This window comes from Martes martes, assembly GCF_963455335.1.
Source record: "Martes martes genome assembly, chromosome: 3".
Lineage (NCBI taxonomy): Eukaryota > Metazoa > Chordata > Mammalia > Carnivora > Mustelidae > Martes > Martes martes.
In genome coordinates, this window is record NC_137890.1 from 15384189 (window position 1) to 15406696 (window position 22508).

Here is a 22508-nt window from a genome sequence, read left to right on the forward strand (position 1 = left end):
TCAGCAGTGGCTGCACATTAACATGGCTTCGAGAACTTACAACAAATACAGAGATTTTGCTTCTCTGGGCTTGGGTCTCAGCTGGCATCAGAGTACAGTCAGAGATGAGAACTGCCATTTAATGAGTCACAACAGCTTAATGCCATGGGGATGACACAGATGCGCACCGGGGAGGAACAACTATATGAACATTTTTTTAACCTTACGAATTTTCTTTGGAACATTCTGTCCTTATGCCCAAATATATTCTTGGAAACTGTCTGGCGCCGGAGCACGTCGGCTGTCTACACAGACACTGATGGCACTAAGTCAGGCCTGTTTCCACCACGAAGGGGTAAAGAGATGTTCTAATAGCAGCCATCACTACAGATCAGGACGCTCCTCTCGCTGCCCCCAGAAGCACCGTGGTGGGGAGGGGGAGAGGAGGCATTGTGTTCTAGACCGAAGCCTGACAACATTTAACTTTAACATGAATCAAAAGATGTCACTTGCAAGGCCTTGCTCCCAATGGTCCCACTGCCTTCCTTACAATCAGACAATTATAATTTTGAATTTCTGGTGGCAGGCTACCCTGGGTAATTAAAAAAAAAAAAAAAATCTACCGCCTAGATGAGCTGAGTAGAATAGTGCATTCTCGTTTGGAGGGAAGAGGGCCCTTAATTGTGGAACAAAGCAATTCCTTGTACATCGGCCCTAAATAAATGTTTCTTTATTTCTGAAGTTGTGTGACCTCCTGCAGTGGTCTTTCTAGCACGTCAGGGAGCAGTCAGGAGTGAATTGTGGTTAGCAATGCACGCTTGTCTGTAAAGGCCTTTTAGCAACAATGAGGAGCTCACTGTGTCCATTGACTCCCCGGGAAGTCTGAGGTCACAAGCTTGGCTGGGGCACATGAGCCCAGATAATGAAGATGGTTTTGCCCTTTTGAAACAAAGCCAGCAACTGTATGTACTTCATTATGCCCTTTGGGTCATGTGCTAACAATGAGGGTTTCTCTAACACTAATCCCCCTAATGATGGCTTCTCCCAGCCCTTACACAAACCCCACAAGGCCCCGTGGTTTGGCAAGCCAGACAGAATAAAGGCAGCACGGTGTTTGGCTTTTGAACTGAGTTCAAGGCAATTAAAGTTACGGGCTAAGGAGGAAAGGAGGGGTTTAGAAATACCAGTATAATAAGGAGTATGACTGCAGTACCCCGTAAATTATCGCAATTAGGCAAAGCCTGATTTAACGGGGGAAAGATGGTGAGAAGTGCTACCCTCGTTAAATCTGGCTGTGAGAGGCGCTTTGGATGGCATTAAATTTGTTTTAGTTGTTTGAATCACATAAAACAGCCCATGCGTGTGCGAGTACACACGTGCACTCACGTGGGTTCGGCGATTTTTTGCAGGTATTTTTTTTTTTTTTAAAGGGGAGAGGAATAGAACGCAAAACCAAACAATATCAACTCCCCCACCCCCAAAACCAAAAATCCACTGAACGAGTGCTCAAGAGCTCAGGACTGGAAGAGGAGGAGAAAGGCAGGGCGGAATCGGGGGAGTGGAAAGCGAGAGGGAGTTCTGCCGACAAAGCCATGAGCCCTCTGGGCTGGGGGCTCGTGCTCAGCTGTCTGGGCTGCGCAGTCCTGCCCGGAGCCCGCGCGCAGTTCCCCCGGGTCTGCATGACCGTGGACAGCCTGATGAGCAAGGAGTGCTGCCCGTCGCTGGGCCCCGAGCCCGACAACATCTGTGGCTCCCAGGAGGGCCGGGGCCAGTGCACGGAGGTGCAAGCTGACACCAGGCCCTGGAGCGGTCCTTACGTCCTTCGCAACCAGGACGACCGAGAAGGCTGGCCGAGGAAGTTCTTCCACCGGACCTGCCGGTGCACAGGTGAGGGAGGCGGGCAGACCCGGCCGTGCCCTGCGCCAGGTGGGAAGGCCCCAGTTGGGAAAGGAGCCCCTTCTCAGGACGAGAGGAAACTCTTAAGACTATCAGATGAGGCTTTCCGTGGCCAGCCAAGTTTGGTTTTCACAGGCAGCAAACTGAGTCGGGCTGATGCCTTGGTTTGATTTTTCGCACCTTCTAGTCCACCAGATGAGTAGTACGTGGGCCGAGCCCGGTTATGTGAACTCGTGCCAACATGCCATTGGCTTGTTTGTTGGAAGAGGGAAGCTAACGAGCTTCAGAGCAAGTCCTTTCAAGATGATTCCGTGGCCTCCCCTTCTGAAATGGGTTTGCACTTGTAGAAAGGGGGTGGGGTGGGTAGCCTTGGCGTCTACTAGCCAGGCGTCCAAGGCAGGGGTTCCACGGTCCCAGCCTCAGAATTTCTTGTGTTTGGAACAGGTCTTGGGCAGAGTACCTCTTACTAGTTAACGATGTGCCTGGGTTGTCACTTTGCTCCTCTTTCAGACCTTGGGCTCTCTTATTACTTGTTTCTTTGAAATCCCTGTGCCCTTTTTATGCCTCGAACTCTTCTGAACCTTCTCAAGTCCCCTTCAGTAGGTCCTGCCTGTGTTCAGCCGCCACGCAGAGGGGCGGTAAACCCTCAAATCCTGGCAGGGCATTTGACACACAGAAAACGCTCGTGGCAACTTTAGCAAAGCCATTGGCCTCTCTTCTACATACAGCAGCCGGCTGCATGCCAAGTGTTCTTTTTAAAATTATTATTATTAGGGGCGCCTGGATGGCTCAGTTGTTAAGCATCTGCCTTCGGCTCAGGTCATAATCTCATGGTTCTGGGATCGAGTCCCACATCGGGCTCCCCACTCGGCGGGAGGCCTGCTTCTCCCTCTCTCACCCCCACTGCTTGTGTTCCCTCTCTCGCTGTCTCACTCTCTGTCAAATAAATAAATAAAATCTTAAAAAAATAAATTATTATTATTATTATTTGCTAACGTTCTCATAGGATGCCGGCACATAGGGAATACAGATAATGGGGCTATGTAGGGATATAAAAAGGTGAACTTAGGAAATGTACAAAGGACTGCATGTTGATGTAGGAATGGTGTTAGTTTTTTTTTTAACATGCAGAAAATTCTGGCTGTATAATCATTTTGCGGTCATGTTATTAATTCTGTGATTCAAAGGAACTGTTAGTTTTGTGTTGGATAATCATTGTGATAAAAGTTTTAAATAGCATACTGAACATATACTATCCATTTTTTTCCTGAGCTAATTGAGCATTGTCTTCTATAGACATTATTTCATGGATTCTCCTGCCTTTTATCTGAGAAGCAGCAGGTTTTATATTACCTGTGTGATTGAAACCACACTACACAGTAACTTCTTTGTCTACGACTCAAAAATTCTTCTAGAACACTTATTTCCAGGCCAAATCAATGATAGAGTGCTACCACTTACAACGGTTGGGCCTCTCCGTTTATGGAGTCCTGGGGCAGACGATATTAACAAATCAGACATAACTCTTAGCTCTTCTTACCATCATCTACTTTATATTTTGACCTGATTAGCAAGTTTTTTTTTTCCTTTTGTTTTTTAAAGGTGAGGATGGAGAGAATAGAGAATGGCCAAATAGAAGGGATAATTATAATCTCCCTTCCCAGAAGGCGCCTATAATATTTCTCCAGAAGTGACAGGAAGTTAGAGTCACAGTGACCTACTTCCTAACATGAAAAGGGATCCCCCCTGCTCAGAGGAGGATAAACATATACCTAGGGCGAAGTGGGTCAGAAAGAGGCTTTGACCTGTATGTCCAGACTGTTAAGGACATCACATGTCTATAGGCCAGTCCAAGGAGGCAGAGCTTTCTCAGTGCCTATGGTCTCCATTGCCAGCCATTATCAAGGCCATAGCTGCTCCTGAGACCAACTACCAGCCTATGGCTCTCTTCCCATCCTCTATGATTTGGTCTGTGTAGACTCATTCAGAATCATAGCTCTTTCCATACCAACTCTAGTTGGCTCCACTTATATCGGCTCAGTGATCTTATTCTTTGAGTCTCAGGGCATCTGACCAAGTCGCAGTGGCCGAGCTGGAAACCAATTTATTATAAACAGTAATCACCATTCTGTGATGTGTCGTGTGTCCCAAGGCAAGACATAGGATGTTCATTCAGCTTATTCTCCCCCAAAGAGTGAGTTGCTTGCCTTCCAAGGGTAGCATTTCCTGGTTTGAGAAGCAGTCTTCAGAATTTAAACCTGATCCCAAAACCTAAACCCCAAAGCTCTCCTCTATGTTAGCCTCATAATTTTTTTTTTTTTCAAATAGGGCTCCTGGGATTTTTCTAGGTCACGAAAATTTATTAAGGAAGGGATGTAATGATGACCCTGAACTTTGTTAATGCAATGAAAAAATAAACAGACATTTATCCATCAATGGACATTAAGATTGTCTCCACATCTTGGCTCTTGGGAATTGTGCTGCCATAAACATGGGAGTGCTAACATCCTTATGAGATCCCGATTTCAGTTTTTTTGGGCAAATATCCCGAAGAGGAATTGCTAGATCATATGGTAGTTCTATTTTTAATTTTTGAGAAAGTTCCATAATGTGTTTTTCCATAGTGGCTGGGCCATTTTGCTTTTCAACCAACAGTGCACAAGGATTCCAATTTCTCCACATTGTAGCCAAGTGGTGCATACATCCACCTGAATACTACTTGGCCTTAAAGAAAAGAAGGCAGTTGTGTAGTGGGTGACAACACGCATGAACCTGAGGGGCCTTATACTGAGGAAATGAGTCAGTCACAGAAAGACAGATAGGGCATGGTTCTACTTATATGAGGTATCTAAAATCAAATTCATTGAATCAAAGAGTGGAATGCTAGTTACCTGGGGCCCAGGGAGTGAGACATAGAGAGTTAGTAATCAGTGCACAGAAAGTTTCAGTTAGGCAAAATGAACAAGCTCGAGAGAGTTAATGTTCAACATGGCACCTAGAGTCAGCAATGATGTATTGTACATTTAAAAACGCATGAGAACGATAGCTCTCATGTTAAATGTTCATACCACAATAAAATAAAATACTCAATAGTCGTCACGAGCTTGAAGCTGGTAAAAGATATTAGCCTAACAAAGAGAAATAACAAAATCTGGAGGGGAACTCCCCACCAACACACACACAAATGATGGGCTCAAATCCTCTAGAGAGAACTTCTCTGTTCTCTGGAGGGATGAGTTGGAACCCAAAACCCACTGACCTTGATTGTCAGGAGGACCTGAATTTCCGGAGACCTTGGCATTAGCTCTTCACCTTCTACGTCTCCCTTGCCAGCTGGTGTTTCTCAGAACATACCAGTTGCAGCTGTGTTTTTGGACTTTTGGAAAACATGCACAGCAAATAGTTTTTGAACAGTTGTCGGAGATCTTCTTGTTTGTACAAGTGACTAAGTGCCTCCGTTTTTCCAATCTCTGAAATGGGGATAATGATGAAACCGCACTTGTAAAATCTTTTTGAGCTCTGTAGATGAAAGGCTCCCTGTGAGCATAAAGTATTGTTATTAAAATAATAGAATCTCTAATTAAAAGGAGTACACTATTTAGAGCTCCTTGTAAATTCACTAATCAGTGGTCCTTAAGCTTCTTAGTCTAATAGCCTTCTGAGGCTGAGTTGTTACAGTTCATGTAGGAACGTGCACAGCTTGGCGGTTCTCACTCTCTTTTCTAACCCTAGCCCAGTCCTAAGTAGGTTTAGGAATTTGTCCTTTTAATTTAATTTTTGCCCAAGGACATACTCAATGGTAGATAGATTGGTATCTCCGGATCCTTTATTTTTCTTTCTCTCCCCATTTTCCAGTAAGGAAATGCCATCTCCGCTAAGAGGCCGTCTTGTATTTTTTGGTGCTGCTATTGGTAGGTTAGGGGAATAAATGGACGCAGGTCAAATTGATGTAGGGAACCACTAGGGAATCTAAGAGAAATAAGCATTTTGTGTGCTGGGCTTCCATGTTGTTGCACTTTTCTGTTGTCTGCAGCATTTTCTTGAATACTTTGGACCATGTTTAGAAGCTCCAAACGTAACAGGGACTCGAATGCAGAGTTTTTGGAGAGATGCTGGAAAAGGGACTTTTTTTTTTTTTTTTTGTACATTTCAGGGTCATAGGCGAGCTCCCATGCAGACAAATTTTTTTTTAATTTTTTGAGCTATAAATGATATATAAGATATAAGATATAAACTAAGATATAAGATATAAACAAATATAAACATATAAATAAATAAATATATAAGATATAAACTAAGGTATTATCTTAGTTTCAGATGTACAAGTCAGTGACCCGACATTTGTATACACTGCGTAGTTAAAGTCCCTACCTAATAGTGTTGGCCATATCCCTTATACTCTCCATTACATCCCCATGACTTATTTATTTTGTAACTTGAAGTTTGTACTTCTTAACCCCCGTCCCCTGTTTTGCCTCCTTCCCCGTCCCAATTCTTTCTTCTTAGCCCTTCTACATTGCTTTTTTGGGGGCAAGTATGGTTTTGTAAAATTAAACGTCTTTGGTTAATGTAATTGTGAGGCAGCTCTGGTCTTCTGAGTCAGAATTAATTGCTTTGCCTTTTGTCTTCTGTGGTGCTTGGTTTATTCCTCTGTTTTCACTTGTCCCCAGAGTTAGACCTGCACTGGTGGTTCATGGCACACACGTCCGTCATCTCCTGGATGAAGCCATGGTGCCTTATATCTACATGTATCTTCTCTTACCTGATGCCTTTTATTCCATTATTCATTGCTTCATTTTTCACCCACCTGATTGACGTTTATTTAGCCCTAGTGATGCTAGCCCTTCAGGTACAAAGAGGGGAAAAAAAACACAACATGGTTTTTAAGGTGTCCACAGTGTAGCGGGTGAGGAAGACAGATGAAAACAAATACTTAAAATCCTGCTTCGGGGCTCCTGGGTGGCTCAGTGGGTTAAAGCCTCTGCCTTTGGCTCAGGTGATGATCTCAGGGTCCTGGGATGGAGTCCCGAGTCGGGCTCTCTGCTTGGCGGGGAGCCTGCTTCCTCCTCTCTCTCTCTGCCTGCCTCCCTGCCTACTTGTGATCTCTCTCTGTCAAATAAATAAATAAAATCTTTAAAAAAATAAAATAAAATCCTGCTTCTAAGTGGTATCTAGTAACAATAACAACACTCAATATAGAACTTATTATGTACCAGACACTGTTCTAAGCGCTTACTATGTTAACCTGCTTGTTTTCCGTGTTAACTCTGTGAGGCAGAGCTCTGATCCCAATCTGACAGGCTCGAAAGAGTGAAATCCAAACCTACAAGCATGGAAACGTCTCCGAACAAAACAAGTGGGAGCACAGAGAGAGGCATGCGGAGCTTTGACAGCCCTTTAGGCCGTGGGTGCTAATAAATTATCTGTTGAATAAACAAAGGAGGGAGATAATTAGCTATTGATCATTTTGTTTCTAGCAACCAAAAATAATTGTGGTAAAGGAAGTGAAGGAATATTAAAACTCATGACATAAGTTACAAACTACTCAACTTCGACAAAATCTGGAGACAAGTTTTTCGCATTTACATGTAGAAATGTATTGAATCGACCATTTTAAAATCGAGGTGTGCAATATCTTAGCGTTTGGAAGGAGACCCTCACTCTCTTATTGTAAAGCTGTGACTCTGTATTCACCTTCAGTCATCTGGCTCTAGGGAAATGGTGGACATTTGGGTACTTGGTATTGGTTACTTGGGTACTGGTATTTGGGTACTCGGTTGCTCAATAAATATTTATAAATAATTTCTATTTAATAGCTTCCCTCTAGTAATCAATGTAGATATTAATGTTTAACTGAAACTGTTCCAAAACATGTTTCAGCCTTGGGACTAGTAGAATTTTTTCCTTTTAAGTGTTTTTTACTTACATTCTCATATGATGTTAAAACATAGAAGACTACAGCTAACTGAGCTGTGTGAGGATAGGTAGGGTATTTTGGGTGTTTTGAGGAGCATAGAACCCAAATAAATTACCTTAAGAAAATTCTTACTCATGATATTTTTAATGACATTTTCTTTAACCATCCAGAAATCCACTGGGTTAATGGAAAAGGAGGCCCGGGCATTTTTCTTTACACGATACAAATGCTGGTCATTTTGTTTCACATCATTGTAATATTTTCTTTGTAGAAATTCAAATAATTCTCTCTCTACTGCGGTCATAGTATTTTTTCCTTACCTCTGCTTTGGTATTTACCACTTACCAAAATTATTTACAGGAACTGTTTTCCTCCTAATCCACAAGGATAGAGAGAAAGAGGAAGAAGAAATTTTATGTCTATTGGATTATCTGTCACATGCTTTATATGTCTTTGTTTTTAGTTAATGTTTCAAAAAAAATTTCAGCTCTATTGAGGTATGACTATGGATAAGAATGTACAATGTTTAAAGTGCATATCGTGGTGACTTGGCTTTATGTTTCTTTTAGTCAGTCAACAAATATTCATTTTGTACAAGGCCGAGCACTGGCCTAGGCAGTGGGATAAATGCTTTCCGGTTGCCCGTACCTGAGACAAGTAGATAATTACTGCTGGTGTGATGAATCCAATGGAGGGGGTGTGTGAGGTACCGGGGGTGGGGGGGTGGGCTCAGGGCGGGAACATCTGACCCTGACATGTAGAGTCAAGGACGACCTTGTAGACCACCCATCGTGAGGCTGAGAGCAGGAGTGGTAACCCTGGCGAAGAGGAATTTCAGGAGATATGAGGGGAAAGTGCCCTGGACTGAAGTGAGAGCTAGTAAAAGGGTCTGGGAGGAGAGGGAGGGGGAGGAGGGGAGAGAAGCAGGGGAGGGGGAGGGGATAGGGGTGGAAAAGGAGGGGAGGAGCTGGAGGGGAGAAGGGGGAGAGGCAGGAGGAGAGCAGAGTTGGTTTCCCATGTTAATGCTTTAAGTAACCCCTCCAATCCCCTGGGAGATGAGCATTACCGACCCAGTTTCCTTCAACATTTTGCTCAAATAATCTTTAGATGTTCACTCTCTAACTTATCACCACCTAGGGAATGAGGGGCTGGTCATACCAAAAGCAGTAATCAAGGCTAAAAAGGGAAAAGTCCAGGACAAGCTGAAATAATTCCCACTTTAGATGCTAATCAGGAGGGAGCTTATTAGCTCATAGGGCGAGTTCTCCTCCCCTGGGCTGATAAAGCAGGGACGTTTGTGATTTGCACTTCCGGAGACTGTGGCGGCTCATTCACCTTTACGACCTGCCGGCCTCCATCGATTTTTGTCTTAACTCTGTCTCCTTTGTGAAATAAACCAGCTTTTGTATGTCAGATTTCCCCTCAATTCCTGGAAATCAGCCCATTTATTTTGGTTCCACCTTGAGCTTGGCAAATGTTCTCTTCCTCTTCGAAGTCAATGAGCCACTCACTCTGTGTGGGCCGTGTTGTGTGGGCCAGAGAGAGCAGGGATCAGCAGCGTCGCCATCCCAGACTGCTGGGCAGCCCAGGGGGCAGGGTGTGGGGAGGAAACAGAGACTCATTCTCCTCAGTTCTGAAGACCTCAAGGCCCAGGTCAAGCTGTCAGCGAAGGGGGATTCTCCTGAGGCCTCTCTCCCGCTTTGTTGGCTGCTGTCTTCTCCCTCGGTCTTCACGCAGTCTTCTCTCTGTAACTACTAGTGTCCAAATGGCCTCCTCTTGGAAGGACACCCGTTGGACTGGATTGGGGGCCACTTAATGACCTCAGTTTTAACCTAATTTCCTCTTTGAAGACCTTAGCTCCAAATACAGTCATATCGAATCTGACTGGGGCTTAGAACTTCAACCTGCAAGTTTTGAAGCGACACGGTCCACCCATGACAGCTTGTGTCACCTTTCATATTGTTTTCTTGCTGGCGGTATTTCTAACCAACTCTAGTACTCCCATCCTTGGAGATTGCAAGAGGAGAGGAAGTGTAGGAAAATGGCTTCCTTCGCCTCCTTGCAAACACCTTCCTCCTCTCCTTCTTTCTAGCCCAGACTTCAAATTCAGAAATTTCTTCCAAGCTACATAAACTGACTCCCTCTTCCATCCCCTCCTCCCAACTTTTCTTTTTCTTTTAAAAATAAACTAGGACATTTTGCTGGCTACAACTGTGGGGGCTGCAAGTTCGGCTGGACCGGCCACGACTGCAGTCAGAGGAGAGCCCCGGTTATTCGGAAAAATCTTCATTCCTTGACTGCTCAGGAGAGGGAACAGTTCTTGGACGCCTTAGACCTCGCAAAGAACACGACGCACCCCGACTACGTGATCACCACCCAACACTGGCTCGGCCTGCTGGGGCCCAACGGGACCCAGCCGCAGATCGCCAACTGCAGCATATATGATTTCTTCGTGTGGCTCCATTATTACTCTGTTAGAGATACGTTATTAGGTGGGTTATTTCCCTCAGCTGAGGGTGTATTATTATAGTTTGGGGCTGGGGGGGATGGGCGGGGAAGTAATTTCAGGCAAGTTAATTAACAAGAGAGCAACCTCAAGAAGGGTTAGGCTTACGAAAATCAGACGATTATCCAATGCTGCCTGAAGCAAGGAGGGAGAACATTCTACCAGTACGTTGGCTGACATTTGGGAAAATGTTTTCTCCTGGAGTTGGTGTGATGGGTTCAAAGTCTTAACTCTGCTCTGTGAAGCTATTAATCTTCAAAGGCAAAGGCTGGTGAAGCGGGGGGCAAATTCCTTTTGATTCCAGAAGAAAACACGTCTAAATCTGGCCATGGAAGCCCTCTCTGACATTTTCCCTCAAATTAGAGGAATTAACAGAACATGTGCTAAAGCACATGAAGCTTCTTTGTGCAGAATTAGAGGGTTTGTGTGGAAAGTGCGTATCTCATTAAACACGCATGTGTTAGTCTTTAGACTTTTGCGTCATCATTCATGGGGCCCATAAGATGGTGCCTCGCTGTTGGGATCCTTGGCTTTTTTTGGAGTTGTATTGTCACGGAAGAGCATTAGCTGCTCTAGCAATGAAGAATTCCTCCTGAATTAGCCCTTTGAACCGTTACAGTGGATGCCTGGGAAAATGGCGCCCTGCCCTTCTAGATCCCCCAATCAGGGCCTGTTTAAGACTTGGAATGGGGCCTTGTTTGTTAAGAACATCATTAATCTTGTAGGACCAGCTATGTCCTCGGATATGTCTCAGTCAGGGATCACACAGACGTCAGTCAGCTCACTCCAGGGGGATGGGAATCCATTCCTGGTCGTATTCTGTGGAATCCTGAAGATTTCTTTGGCTGTACCTATTATCCCCACCTTTGGGGCCCCTTGTCGGAGTCAGGGTGAATGAAGACATCAAGCTCCCTTTGAATAGTCAGATTCTCATTGGAATCGTCTGTTCTTGTGTTTATCACTGGCTCCCCATTGCTTGATTTTGCCTCATTAGTTCATCTGGGGAACATTAAGCTTTGTTCTGAATTAAAAAGGACTACGTAGCCACCAGCAAGTGATAGCATGTCTTTCCTCAGTGCGAGTCCTTAAAAATCTTGCCTCTCAGGTAAGCATCTGTCTTTCTTTATCGACAGATAAGGAGGCTTTTCTGGCTGTAAACCTTTATAGTTTTCCTGTCATCACTCGGAGGAATTTTTGCTTTATGAGAGGGTTGTCTCTCAGGAGGGAAGGAAGACTATAGTTTCTGGTCATACCTAGGAATTAAATTTATATTCGTGTCTGTTCAGCTGTCTGAAGTTATTACAGGTACTTTGAAAAAGAACTAAAGTTAGCTAAAGTTTCTACATAACCATCGAAAGCTTTTATGAAAGCAGAAGAAGGATGGAACGGGCAGGAAGGGGGTCATTAAATTGCCCAAAGCTTTTCACTAAAATTGGCGGTTCCAGTGGCCACCAAAATTGGTCTGAGTGTATTTTTCTCTGTTCTAGTCTTGGCCACCATGCCTGTCAGCTGGTGATTGTAACGGATTGATGGCGGAGGCAAAATCCATCGAAGTTCTTTTCGGTGACAAAAATGCCTGAATGAGGACTAAGAGCAGCCCAAGTTGCCTTATTATTAATTAATCCCTCCCTTATAAATGTGTGCATCTGTAAGGAGTAGGTTAGAAAATGTTTTTTGAAAACACATTTCATTGAGCTCTTATGATCTAATCCTTTGGATACTCTTATCTCATCTTAATGAAATGTTACTTAAAACTTAAGCATTTGACAGGGATTCTCAAAGCTGAAAGTGACCTAGAGGTGTCTGGATCTCTGAGGACAATCCAACTTTCGAAAGATGAAGAATTTACCCTAGAAGAGCTAGTCACTTCTGAAATTGTTTTGTTGCTGCTGTTGTTTTCAGAGTGACACGTGACAAAAACAATTTTTTTTTTTTTTTTCAGTTAGAACAGCATGGATTTACTGGTTCCGCAGACACATCCCACTGGGGTAAGATTTCACATTTTAAAAATATTATTCCATGATCTTTAATATGTTTCCCAATTGCTTTAGGACCAGGGCGCCCATACAAGGCCATAGACTTCTCACATCAAGGACCTGCGTTCGTTACCTGGCACCGGTACCATTTACTGTGGCTGGAAAGGGATCTCCAGGTTGGTCAAAACTCTGCATTTGGTATTTTTAGTTTTTGCATTTGGTCAAGACCCATATCAGTCTTTGTTTTATATGCTTTCTTATTGTATTTGATATCATGAGTTAAGTAACTAGGCATGCCCTTTGCTTTTAGCAACTTATCGGCAATGAGTCCTTTGCTTTGCCCTACTGGAACTTTGCCACTGGCAGGAACGACTGTGATGTATGTACGGACCAGCTGCTTGGGGCAGCAAGACAAGATGATCCAACTCTAATTAGTCAGAACTCAAGATTCTCCAACTGGGAAATTGTCTGTGATAGGTAAGGGTACACGTTTACCTGCAATGGAAATCCAGAGGCCATATTATCCTGTGTCTGAGAGACAGAGAGGCTGTGCATGTCTGTTTCCAGTGCATCCTGGGTTCTTTTTACATGTTTCTGAAAATGATTTTCCTGAGGGAAGTGGGATTTAAAAAAATGCTAAGCCCTTTTATTAAAAAAAAAAAAAATAGAGGCCTGGAAATCACACTGGTGAATCGAATGGGCTTGGTTATCATTTCTATTTTTTTTTTTTTCCCGCTTTTTTTTTTTTTTTTATTTGACAGACAGAGATCGCAAGTACGCAGAGAGGCAGGCAGAGAGAGAGGAGGAAGCAGGCTCCCTGCTGAGCAGAGAGCCCGATGTGGGGCTCGATCCCAGGACCCTGGGACCATGACCCGAGCCGAAGGCAGAGGCTTTAACCCACTGAGCCACCCAGGCGCCCCTTGGTTATCATTTCTAGATCAACTGTCTTAAAGCTAGAAGTAGTATCTGCATTCGGCCAACCTTTCTTACGTACTGATTGTATTCCAGGCAGTGTAATAGCACTGACAATACAAGGATGCGTAAAATAGAGCTTCCCTTTTGGGTGTTGTTTTATATTTACAAAGGCAGATTGCTTGTAAACGAATTACAATACAATGTGAAAAGAATCATGACAGGTCTAAGTGTGAAGCCAAGAAAGAGAAGAGAAGTCTCTAAGAGGCAGAGGCATACACCCCGAGCAGATGGAAGGGAGGGTGGTGAGTGTGTCCTCAGTGGAGGGAACATCATGTGTGGAGCTCGAAAAGTCTCTGGAAACAGTGCAGTATGGCTGGACCATAGAGCGCTGGTGAGCTGAGAGGGATGGGGATGGGGTAGGGGGGAAAGATCTCCGAAGTACTGAAGAACACATAAGAAAATGACCAGCCTTGGAACCCATGGAGAATCCTGTCCTCAGAGACTCCTTAAATTTGTTCCTTTTTTTTTTTTTTTGTACATATCTCAAAGAAAGGTCCCCTAAGAGTCTCTTCTGCCTTCCTTTATTATCTATCTATCTATTTATTTTTAAAGGTTTTATTTATTTAATTGAGAGAGTAAGAGAGAGAGAGAGAGCATGAACCAGGGGAGGGGCAAAGGGAGAGGGAGAAGAAGGCTCCCAGCTGAGCAGGGAGGCTGAGGTGGGGGCTCCATCCCAGGATCCTGGGATCATGGCTTGAGCCAAAGACAGATGCTCAACCTACTGAGCCACCCCAGTGGCCCCTGTGTTCCTTTATTTATCTGTTTCTTCCAAATCATACTGGCTCTAGCTCTCCTGCCCTGTGTCTTTGTCAAGCTTCCTTGAACACACCTCTCATCTGGGTGTTCATGTGTTTGCGGGGGTGTAGGCCAATCTAGCAGAGATCCCCTCTTCTACACACTGAGCTTTTCCTACAGCCTTCTGGATAGTGCTCCCCAACATGGTGGGATGGATCACTGTAATAAAATTTTTATCATGACTGAGATTTTGATTGGTTGGTTTGGCCCAAAGTTATGATAATATTAACAAACTAAAACATTCCATTTTCACTCTCCGTACAACCCTTAGCCTGGATGACTATAACCGCCGGGTCACCCTCTGTAATGGGACCTACGAAGGTCTGTTAAGAAGAAATCAAGTGGGACTGAACAGTGCAAAATTGCCAACTTTAAAAGACATACAAGATTGTCTATCTCTCAAGAAGTTTGACAGCCCCCCTTTCTTCCAGAACTCGACCTTCAGCTTCAGGTTGGTGCTCTGAACTCTGTTAGATGGCATTTTAAAATACTTTAAGATTTTCATGCCTGTGGTTGTAATGAACTAGAAGGAAATACGGATGTTGGGAGTCATGTACAAGGCTAAGTAATGCAGAAGGGTGTGACAAGTGAGGATAACAAGGAACCAGTGTTAGGAAAGTCATCAACCACCCACTATAATGAATAGTGTCATTTTAATATTTTCTAATTAGCTATTCAAAACCATCTTTGGTATTTCTAATATAGGTACAGTGTTCAGAATCAGGTACTTCATTAAATATCGTATTTAAAAATTATTTGCTCCTGTTCTTTCTTTTTCTTTTCTCTTTAATGTATCAGCCATAGACCTTAATATTGAAGTCCGAGATCTCAGAGAAGTATTATAGACCAAATGCAGCTCAAGCTATAACACAGCAATGACATCACAATACTTGAAATGGAAAGGCCAACTAATAAATCTCTCCCTCTAAAAAAACTTTCAGAATTGTGGGAAATAAGTACGGATGTAAATAAGATTTTAAGCAAAGATGAATGCGGCTCCTGAAAGACACGATGGGTAGATTCATGGTCTTCCCCCAAACCAGATTCCCTCTATCCTGTGTGTAAATCACACAGCTGGTGGGTTATTTGGGGCAGGGGAGAGGGTAAACCGAAAAATGCAGAGCTGCGCCAAGTGCAGCAGAACTCAAAGTCTGTGCGGCGGTTGGACACAGCTTTCAGAGTAGTGTCAAGGATCATGTAAAGGCTGACATTTCAGATTGTTTGAAAAGGAACATACATTTGTTCTTCATGGTAGTAAAAATGCTACTGAAATGGAGCACAGTCTTTTTTTTTTTTTTTTTAAGATTTTATTTATTATTTAAGAGAGACTGAGATAGTGAGGAAGAGTACAAGCAATGAGGAGAGGGAGCAGGCAGCCTGACAGAAGGCTTGATCCCAGGACCCCGGGGTCATGACCTGAGTCAAAGGTAGATGCTTAACTGACTGAGCCACACAGGCAATCCTAAAATGAACTGCAGTCTTTACTGATTTGAGTTAAGGGAGTGGTTATCGAAATGTGAGGCCCAGATCACCATAATTGGCATGGCTTGGGAGCTGGTTAGAAACACAAATTGTGGAGACCCAGCCCATACCTTCTGAATCAGAAACTCTGAAAGTAGGGCATGAAATATGTGTTTTTCTCCTGTGATTCCTGTGGATGCTTAAATTTGAGGATCACTGAGCTAGGAGAAGGACAATTTGAATGTCCAGAAAACTGGGAGGAGAAAAAGATAAGGATAAGAGGAATCTGGGGATACATTTAGAATGCTGAATATATTATGGTCAAGCTGAAGTCTATTTAGTTGAGAAAGGGGAATATGAGAGTATGTGTTAATTCAAAAAATATTTCTGGTTGCAGACCATGTGCGGGGCATGGCAGTAAGCTCTATCCATAAAAATCTGGAGAAAACACAGTCTGTGTCCTCTGGGACTTCAGAATCTGGCATGGGAGAGAGATATGAAAGTAATGACTTGTCACACAGTGTCTAAAAGAGGTACAGTCCAACTGAGCAGGTGCAGAAGTAGCATTGATTAAGAGTTCCCTCCCTTCATAGAATATCATTGAAAGTTGGGACTAATTTGTAGTTAATTAGCTATGACAGTGCTTTCCGTGTCCCTATCCCATCTCAAGTCAGAAGACTGTTATTTAGGCTGGAAACAATAAAAAGAGATCTTTATCAATTGTAACTGTTGTCACTGACATACTGATTTTCTCTCAGGAATGCTCTGGAAGGGTTTGATAAAGCGAACGGCATCTTGGACTCTCAAGTGATGAGCCTACATAACTTGGTTCATTCCTTCTTGAATGGGACAAGTGCTTTGCCACATTCTGCTGCCAACGATCCTATTTTTGTGGTATGTTGAAGGGCTCAGAATAGGTGAAAAATTTTTCTATGCAAGATGTTGGATTTATTTGTTTTTCGGTAAGATTAAGGTTTGGTGTGTGTTTTATTCTCTTTGTGGACAATGGGATGTATTCAAACATTAAATTCATTTTATTCTATGCCCTAGAGTTGGTTAGACAGCATTTAAAGTCCCCCTTTCAGAAACCCATGCTTTAGAAATGGTTAGTTTTGTAATGACACCAGACAGGAGTTTATAGTCTAGGGTGGATTCATAAGTTAGCATAATGATATTATAAATTACATCACAATTTAGCATAATTTATATAATAAATTAGCATAATGATAATAATTTTTCAATAATAAAATGCCTGATGTTGAAGATGAGTGGTGGAACCACTATGACCCTTGCATGAAGCCTAGCCACTTGGCACCTTTGGTACAGCACACGAAGTCCACAGCTCTGTTGGTTTTTGGTACTGACTTCCTCACTTCACAAAACCTTCTGCATAAAATGGAGCTGCTCCTGTTGTCTTAATATTATTGTGTCCACTTTGGACTGAATCTTCCATTTACGACACTTGTCAGAAGATGGTGTGGACCTCCCTGGGTATACAAAAGCAGGTTCTTTTATTCCTTCTGTGTCTACTTGTTAATCAATGTAGGTTTACCAGAATCCGGTCCTTACGTGCTTTCATGGTTAGGTACCACCTAGTAACAAGTTTACCGGAGATAGTGAGGACCACCGCCAATACCCACCCCCAAGGGCAGGAGGTCACCACGTGTAAGAGAACCTGGTAGTGCAGAACAGAAAAATTGGTTTGGGCCGGTGTGCAAACTTGCAGGTATATTCATACATTTCTTTTTTGTTTGCAAAGGAGTAGATTTACTCAAACTAATTAAGGATAAAAAAATTAATTTATTGACTTAAATAACTGGGAAACTGAGGAGTGCCGCTGCCTTTAGGTATTGCTGAATCTGGAGGGCTCAAATGAGGTCCGCTCTGTCTCTGTCTTCGTGGCAAATAAGCTAGCCACTTGCAGCCACAGATGCGCACGCTACCAGCTTAGCACCTGAGGCAGGGCTGGAAGCAGCCATGTTACCATAGTAACAGAGAGCCGTCCCAGGATTGGCCAGGCCTGGATTACCTGCCCTCTATGAACCAATCAGTGTGGCAGGGGGAGTGCGGTGCTCTGATGGGCCAGAGCAAGGTCACATGTTCACCAGCTGTCCGGGCATGCGTGTGAACCCAACACACACCATTTTAGGGAGCTCCCTGCAGGGAAAAAGTTTGTGTTAGTCAGAAGAGGGATGGAGAGTGTGGTAGGAGGGCTGGACAGAAAAAATGGCAAATGCCTTGAATTAATAGAAAAACCACATTTGGTGTTCCTTAGTTTATTAACTGGCTTCGTATCTCTGAGAGGAAATACAGCCAGTCCAGAGGGAGCGAGCTGTTGTTGGTACGGAGGAACCTCACAGCTCTTCAAAAATCAAAGTGGGGTGAACTCTCTTGGTATCTCTCGTGATAACTTTCAAACGGAAGGAAAACCAGAAAGGAACTCGACCGTGGGATTGTAAATGTTGGAGTCCCAAGCTCTGTTCACCAAGGCGCTCTCTGGAGACTAACCAAAGAGGGGAGGTGCAGGTCTGGGCCGTGCTGTCCCTGCTGTCCCAGCTGTCCTTGGTCAGCCCCCTCTGGTCAAAGACCGCAAGGAACCCTGGGAGTGGAACACGTGGTTCCACGGTTCCACGAGACCGAGGAGGGTGTATTCCTTGTCATTGGGACAGACTGGGAACCATCGAGTGGCTCAGGGGTAGAAAAGAATGAAAGGATTTGGGCTTGCACTAGCTGATTTGGGGAGGGTGAAAAGAGGCGGGGCTTTGCTCTGGGTTCAATGCTGTCAGGAAGCAGGGGCAATTCTATGACTTTGTACCCCAATAATCTTTAGTGATTGGTAGAGCAATGGCAGTTGCTTGTATTAGCTGGGGAAGAGCTACTGTTCATGTTAGGTGTTGTAGGGTTTGGACAATGTTCATATTTTGTCTACGTTCAGGCACAAACATGGAGTTGTTTTGTTTTTGTCTTGATCCATTAGGATCATAGAGGGACCTTGTCTGATGTTGATGTTCCATGATTGTTTACCCCGGGGCAGAACACGAAGGCCTTCCTGGTGATGGCGCCAGGCCAGCTCCAGGATGTCTGGGGCTGCTTTTTTTCCCCCTTAAGTACGGTTCACCAGAATTGGCTTAGAATCTTTAGGCGTCTTAAACATTTGTATTCCAGCTGCTAAACCCCTACAATGTCTCTGCTTTACAGATACTTAACTGACTACTATTTTAACTTTGTCTGTCTTCAGGGTCGTGTGTCTTGGGTGGATGGTTTCAAAGCAATTCAAAGACGAAATTTCACCACTGGTCATTTTCTATTTTGCCAGCATTTTGAATTTAAATTATTATCTAGTATAGATCGTATTGTAGCAAGCAGACACTTTATGTTTTTTTTTTCTTTTTGCAGAATTTTCTTCATCTGAATCTTTATTTTAGTAGTGTATCTTAGTCTACTCAGGTTGCCATAACAAAAATAAGATAGACTGTTAAACAACAGAAATTTATATCTCACAGTTCTGGAAGCTGGAAATCCAAGATCAAGGTGCTGAGTGACAGTAGTTCCTGGGGAAAGCTCTTTTCCTGGCCTACAGACCACTGCCTTCTTGGTGGTGTGTCCTTACATAGTGGAGAGAGAGGCAATGAGCTCTTTGGGGTTTCTTCTTGTAAAAGTACTAGTCCTATTATTTCAGGGCCCCACACATCTGACCTTATTTAACCCTAATTACCTCTGTTGGTATCTAAAATCTCTGAATACAGTCATGTTGGGGGTTAGGGTTTCAACATATGAATTTGAGGGGACCATAATTCAGTCCATACCATCAGTTTATAGCAGTTTGTTTTTCTGGTCTCTTTGGGAGGCCACATGGCATAGTCAAAAGAGCACTGTCAAATAACTTCTTAATTTAGTCCTGAATTGTGCAGTCTTGGGAGTCTCATTGAACTGTGTGAAGCCTCTTGTTTCCTGCTCTGCAAAGTGCAGGTCACAGATCTTGATCGGGTGTTGGAGTAGAATGGTGTGCTCATTAATGCAACACTAAATAGATTAGAATAATATGAAGCTGCTTTAGAAACTGCCAAGTGCAATACAAAAGTTATCATAAGACAACAATGTGTTTTATGGTAGTTGCTGGGAAAGAATCAGAAAACTATATGTTGGCTTTGAATTTCCAAACCTTAATTAAGTTTTCTTATCTTGTTCTCCATAACAGACAGTTGTGCCCTAAGGCAATTTTACTGAAAAGAAATCCTGAGGTATTTCAAAGGGGATTTATTACTTTTTACTCCACCCAGTGTACACAAAAAGGAGATATGAAGAGGGAGGGTAAAGGTATAGCTCACAATGCTCTGAGCTTGCTTGGTGGTGTGAAGGTCTGGGGAGCTTTCTGGATTCCCAGATAGATGAATGCCTGGCCAGAGTGAGCTATGGGGAATCCATAGATAAGGCAGTAGATGAGCTATTCCTTTTTTCGAAAAAGTGTTTCTTCCCTCAGCTTTGTGTAACAAAACATGGAGTCATCAGAAATGTGGACTCTTGGTCCCAGCCTCCAGCAAGGTGGGGGCTTGCTTACCTGCAAGATCTCCACAGCCATTTTAGTTCTTCTCTCAGAGGCTTGCCCTCTTTATTGGTTCTAACCTGATATTTCACATCATTTTTCTAGCTATTATCTCAGCCATTAGCTTAGGCCAAACAGTACTTGTGTCTCCCTTCGCTGCCATCTCTCTTTATGTCTACTTATCTATATTTCTCTAAATAAGCTTTTGTAAAACATATGTTTTCAACTATCAAATTTATACACACAGATCATATTCATGAGGAAAGATGTTAAGTACTCCTTCACCAGTACCCCAAAATATTATGAGTAGGACAGCAGAATTTTCTGGCAAAATTAGGATTATATGCCCCCACACAACCTTTCTCTCCTACTATAGGAAGTAAGGGTGATGCTGGTAACTTGCTTTTCAACACCCTAAGTTTCAAGGATTGTTACATCTTATCTCCGTCTTTGGAGGATGCCCATTTTGTGTGTAGGGCTTGGCAACAGTTTTCTGTGAATGACCAGATAGAGCGTGTTTTAGAGGCCAAATGATCTCTGTTGCAATAACTCAACCTTGCCACTGTCGCATGAAAGCAGCCATAGACAATACATGAATGGGTGAGGGTTGTGTTCTAATAAAACTTTATTTAAAAAACAGGTGGTAGGGCTGCCTGGGTGGCTCAGTTGGTTAAGTGTCTGACTCTTGATTTTTGGCTCAGGTCATGATCTCAGGGTTGTGAGACTGAGCCATGAACTGGGTTCCAAGCTAAGTGTGGAGTCTGCTTGGGATTGTCTCCCTCTCCCTCTGCCACCACCCACACCATGATCTCTCACACTCTCTCTCTCTTGCTCTCTCTGAGAGAGAGAAATAAAAAACAGGTGGTGAGCTCTGGTCCACAGGCTTTAGTTTGCCAACTCCTGCTCTAAGGAATTAATGTCCCTTCTCTGCAGTATTTTTTTCTCTGTCAGTCATGTTTCTCTTCCTGCCCTAGGAGAGCTCACATTATGACTTTATGGGTGAGGAATTCTGTGACTTGCATGTAGTTCAAAATACTAGAAATTTAATCATCCTTGTCTTCATTACTTTTAATACCTTTAATATTTAAAATTTTGTTCTTCTTTGGTATAAGTTGTCATATGCAAATAAATAGACAAAAAGCCACAGCCTTTTTTTTTTTTTTTTTTTTTAAGGCAGGAAATGTTTTGGCACTAGTTCCAGAACTCGCACTTAAGGCTATTTACACAGAGTTTCACGTTGAAGCCAATTCTGGCTTAAATAATTTTTGCCCATATTGAGATCCAGGTTACAATATTTCATTTAAAAGAGTGATAGCTCCTGGAATTTCAAATTCTCAAGGCAATTTATGCAAATATATTGCATACAACATTTATTAAAATTATTTTCCTGAAATTTCTTCAAGCAAGAGAGGTACAAAGTTGTATCTGATCACAATAATGAGTAAAAGATATAATGTTAAAATACAGGAAAAACTCTGAAACCAATCTCTGAAGTTCTAATAATTCATAAGATAATTAAAGGGTATGTACACATTCATCACGGAAAATACGATTAGGTTACAGAAATGCTAGGTAGTGCTGTCTTCAGTATTGAATTTAGGTATAATCTAGGGGAAAAACAAAGGAAAACCAATACAGCCTAAAGTGAGAAACAGTTGAGTTAACTGCTGAGAAAGAAATTATGTTAGAGATAATTATTTTCCTTCCAATTTCAAAGCAACTATTCTTAGGGCTGTATTTGGATGTTATCCTTTTAGAAAGGTACATTTGGCAAGTTCTCATTCTTTCAATTCCTAAGTGACTGGGAGATTCATAGGTTGCATGACTAATATTCACTGCATAGCTCATTTTTTTGGTCACCTTATACACTGAAATTCTACATGAAATGAGGTGTACATACTGTGTTACCATCATTTGTATTTCTTAACAATGACTAATAGTTGGGTAAGATAGCTCCATAAATTTAGGGGGAAAAAACAAGAAAAGAAAAAGTGAGTTTCTAAAAACAAGACTAATGGGACTACATGAAGTTAATTCCCTTCTGACTCTACTGTTCTAGGCTATAATAAAATTAGTAAAATTAATAGGTCATAATAACAAGTATAAAATACTTGTGAATTGGTATGAGTTTAGTTTAAAAAATCCCAAAAGAAGAATACAGGACATTGCTTCTCTCCCCACAAGAGTGAAGCACTTAAAAATGGATCCATTTTATTTATCTTTCTTACAAAAGAAAAAGCATATCAGTCAGTTAAGCATCCGACTCTTGATTTCAGCTGAGGTCATGATCTCAGAGTTGTGAGATCGGTCCCTGCATCAGGCTTCTCGCTCAGCGGGGAATCTGCTGGAGATTTTTCTCTCTCCCTCTAATCCCCCACCCCACCAAAATAAATAAATTTTAAGAAAAAAAAAAGAAGTATAATTAGGCTAATATCTTGAGTATTTAAATTAACTTTTTAT

At 42.7% G+C, this 22508-nt stretch overlaps 1 protein-coding gene across 1 annotated transcript in view; it reads left to right on the forward strand.

Annotated features, from left to right (window-relative positions):
* Positions 1-1107: 1107 nt before the first annotated feature.
* The window catches only part of DCT (dopachrome tautomerase), a 34294-nt gene continuing 12893 nt past the window's right edge, over positions 1108-22508 (forward strand). The window contains exons 1-6 of the mRNA XM_080799349.1: positions 1108-1866; positions 9985-10284; positions 12350-12450; positions 12585-12751; positions 14316-14495; positions 16264-16399. Of these exons, the coding sequence (XP_080655475.1) occupies positions 1572-1866; positions 9985-10284; positions 12350-12450; positions 12585-12751; positions 14316-14495; positions 16264-16399 (1179 nt within the window). The 5' untranslated portion in view covers positions 1108-1571. The remainder of the gene's footprint in view (positions 1867-9984; positions 10285-12349; positions 12451-12584; positions 12752-14315; positions 14496-16263; positions 16400-22508) is intronic.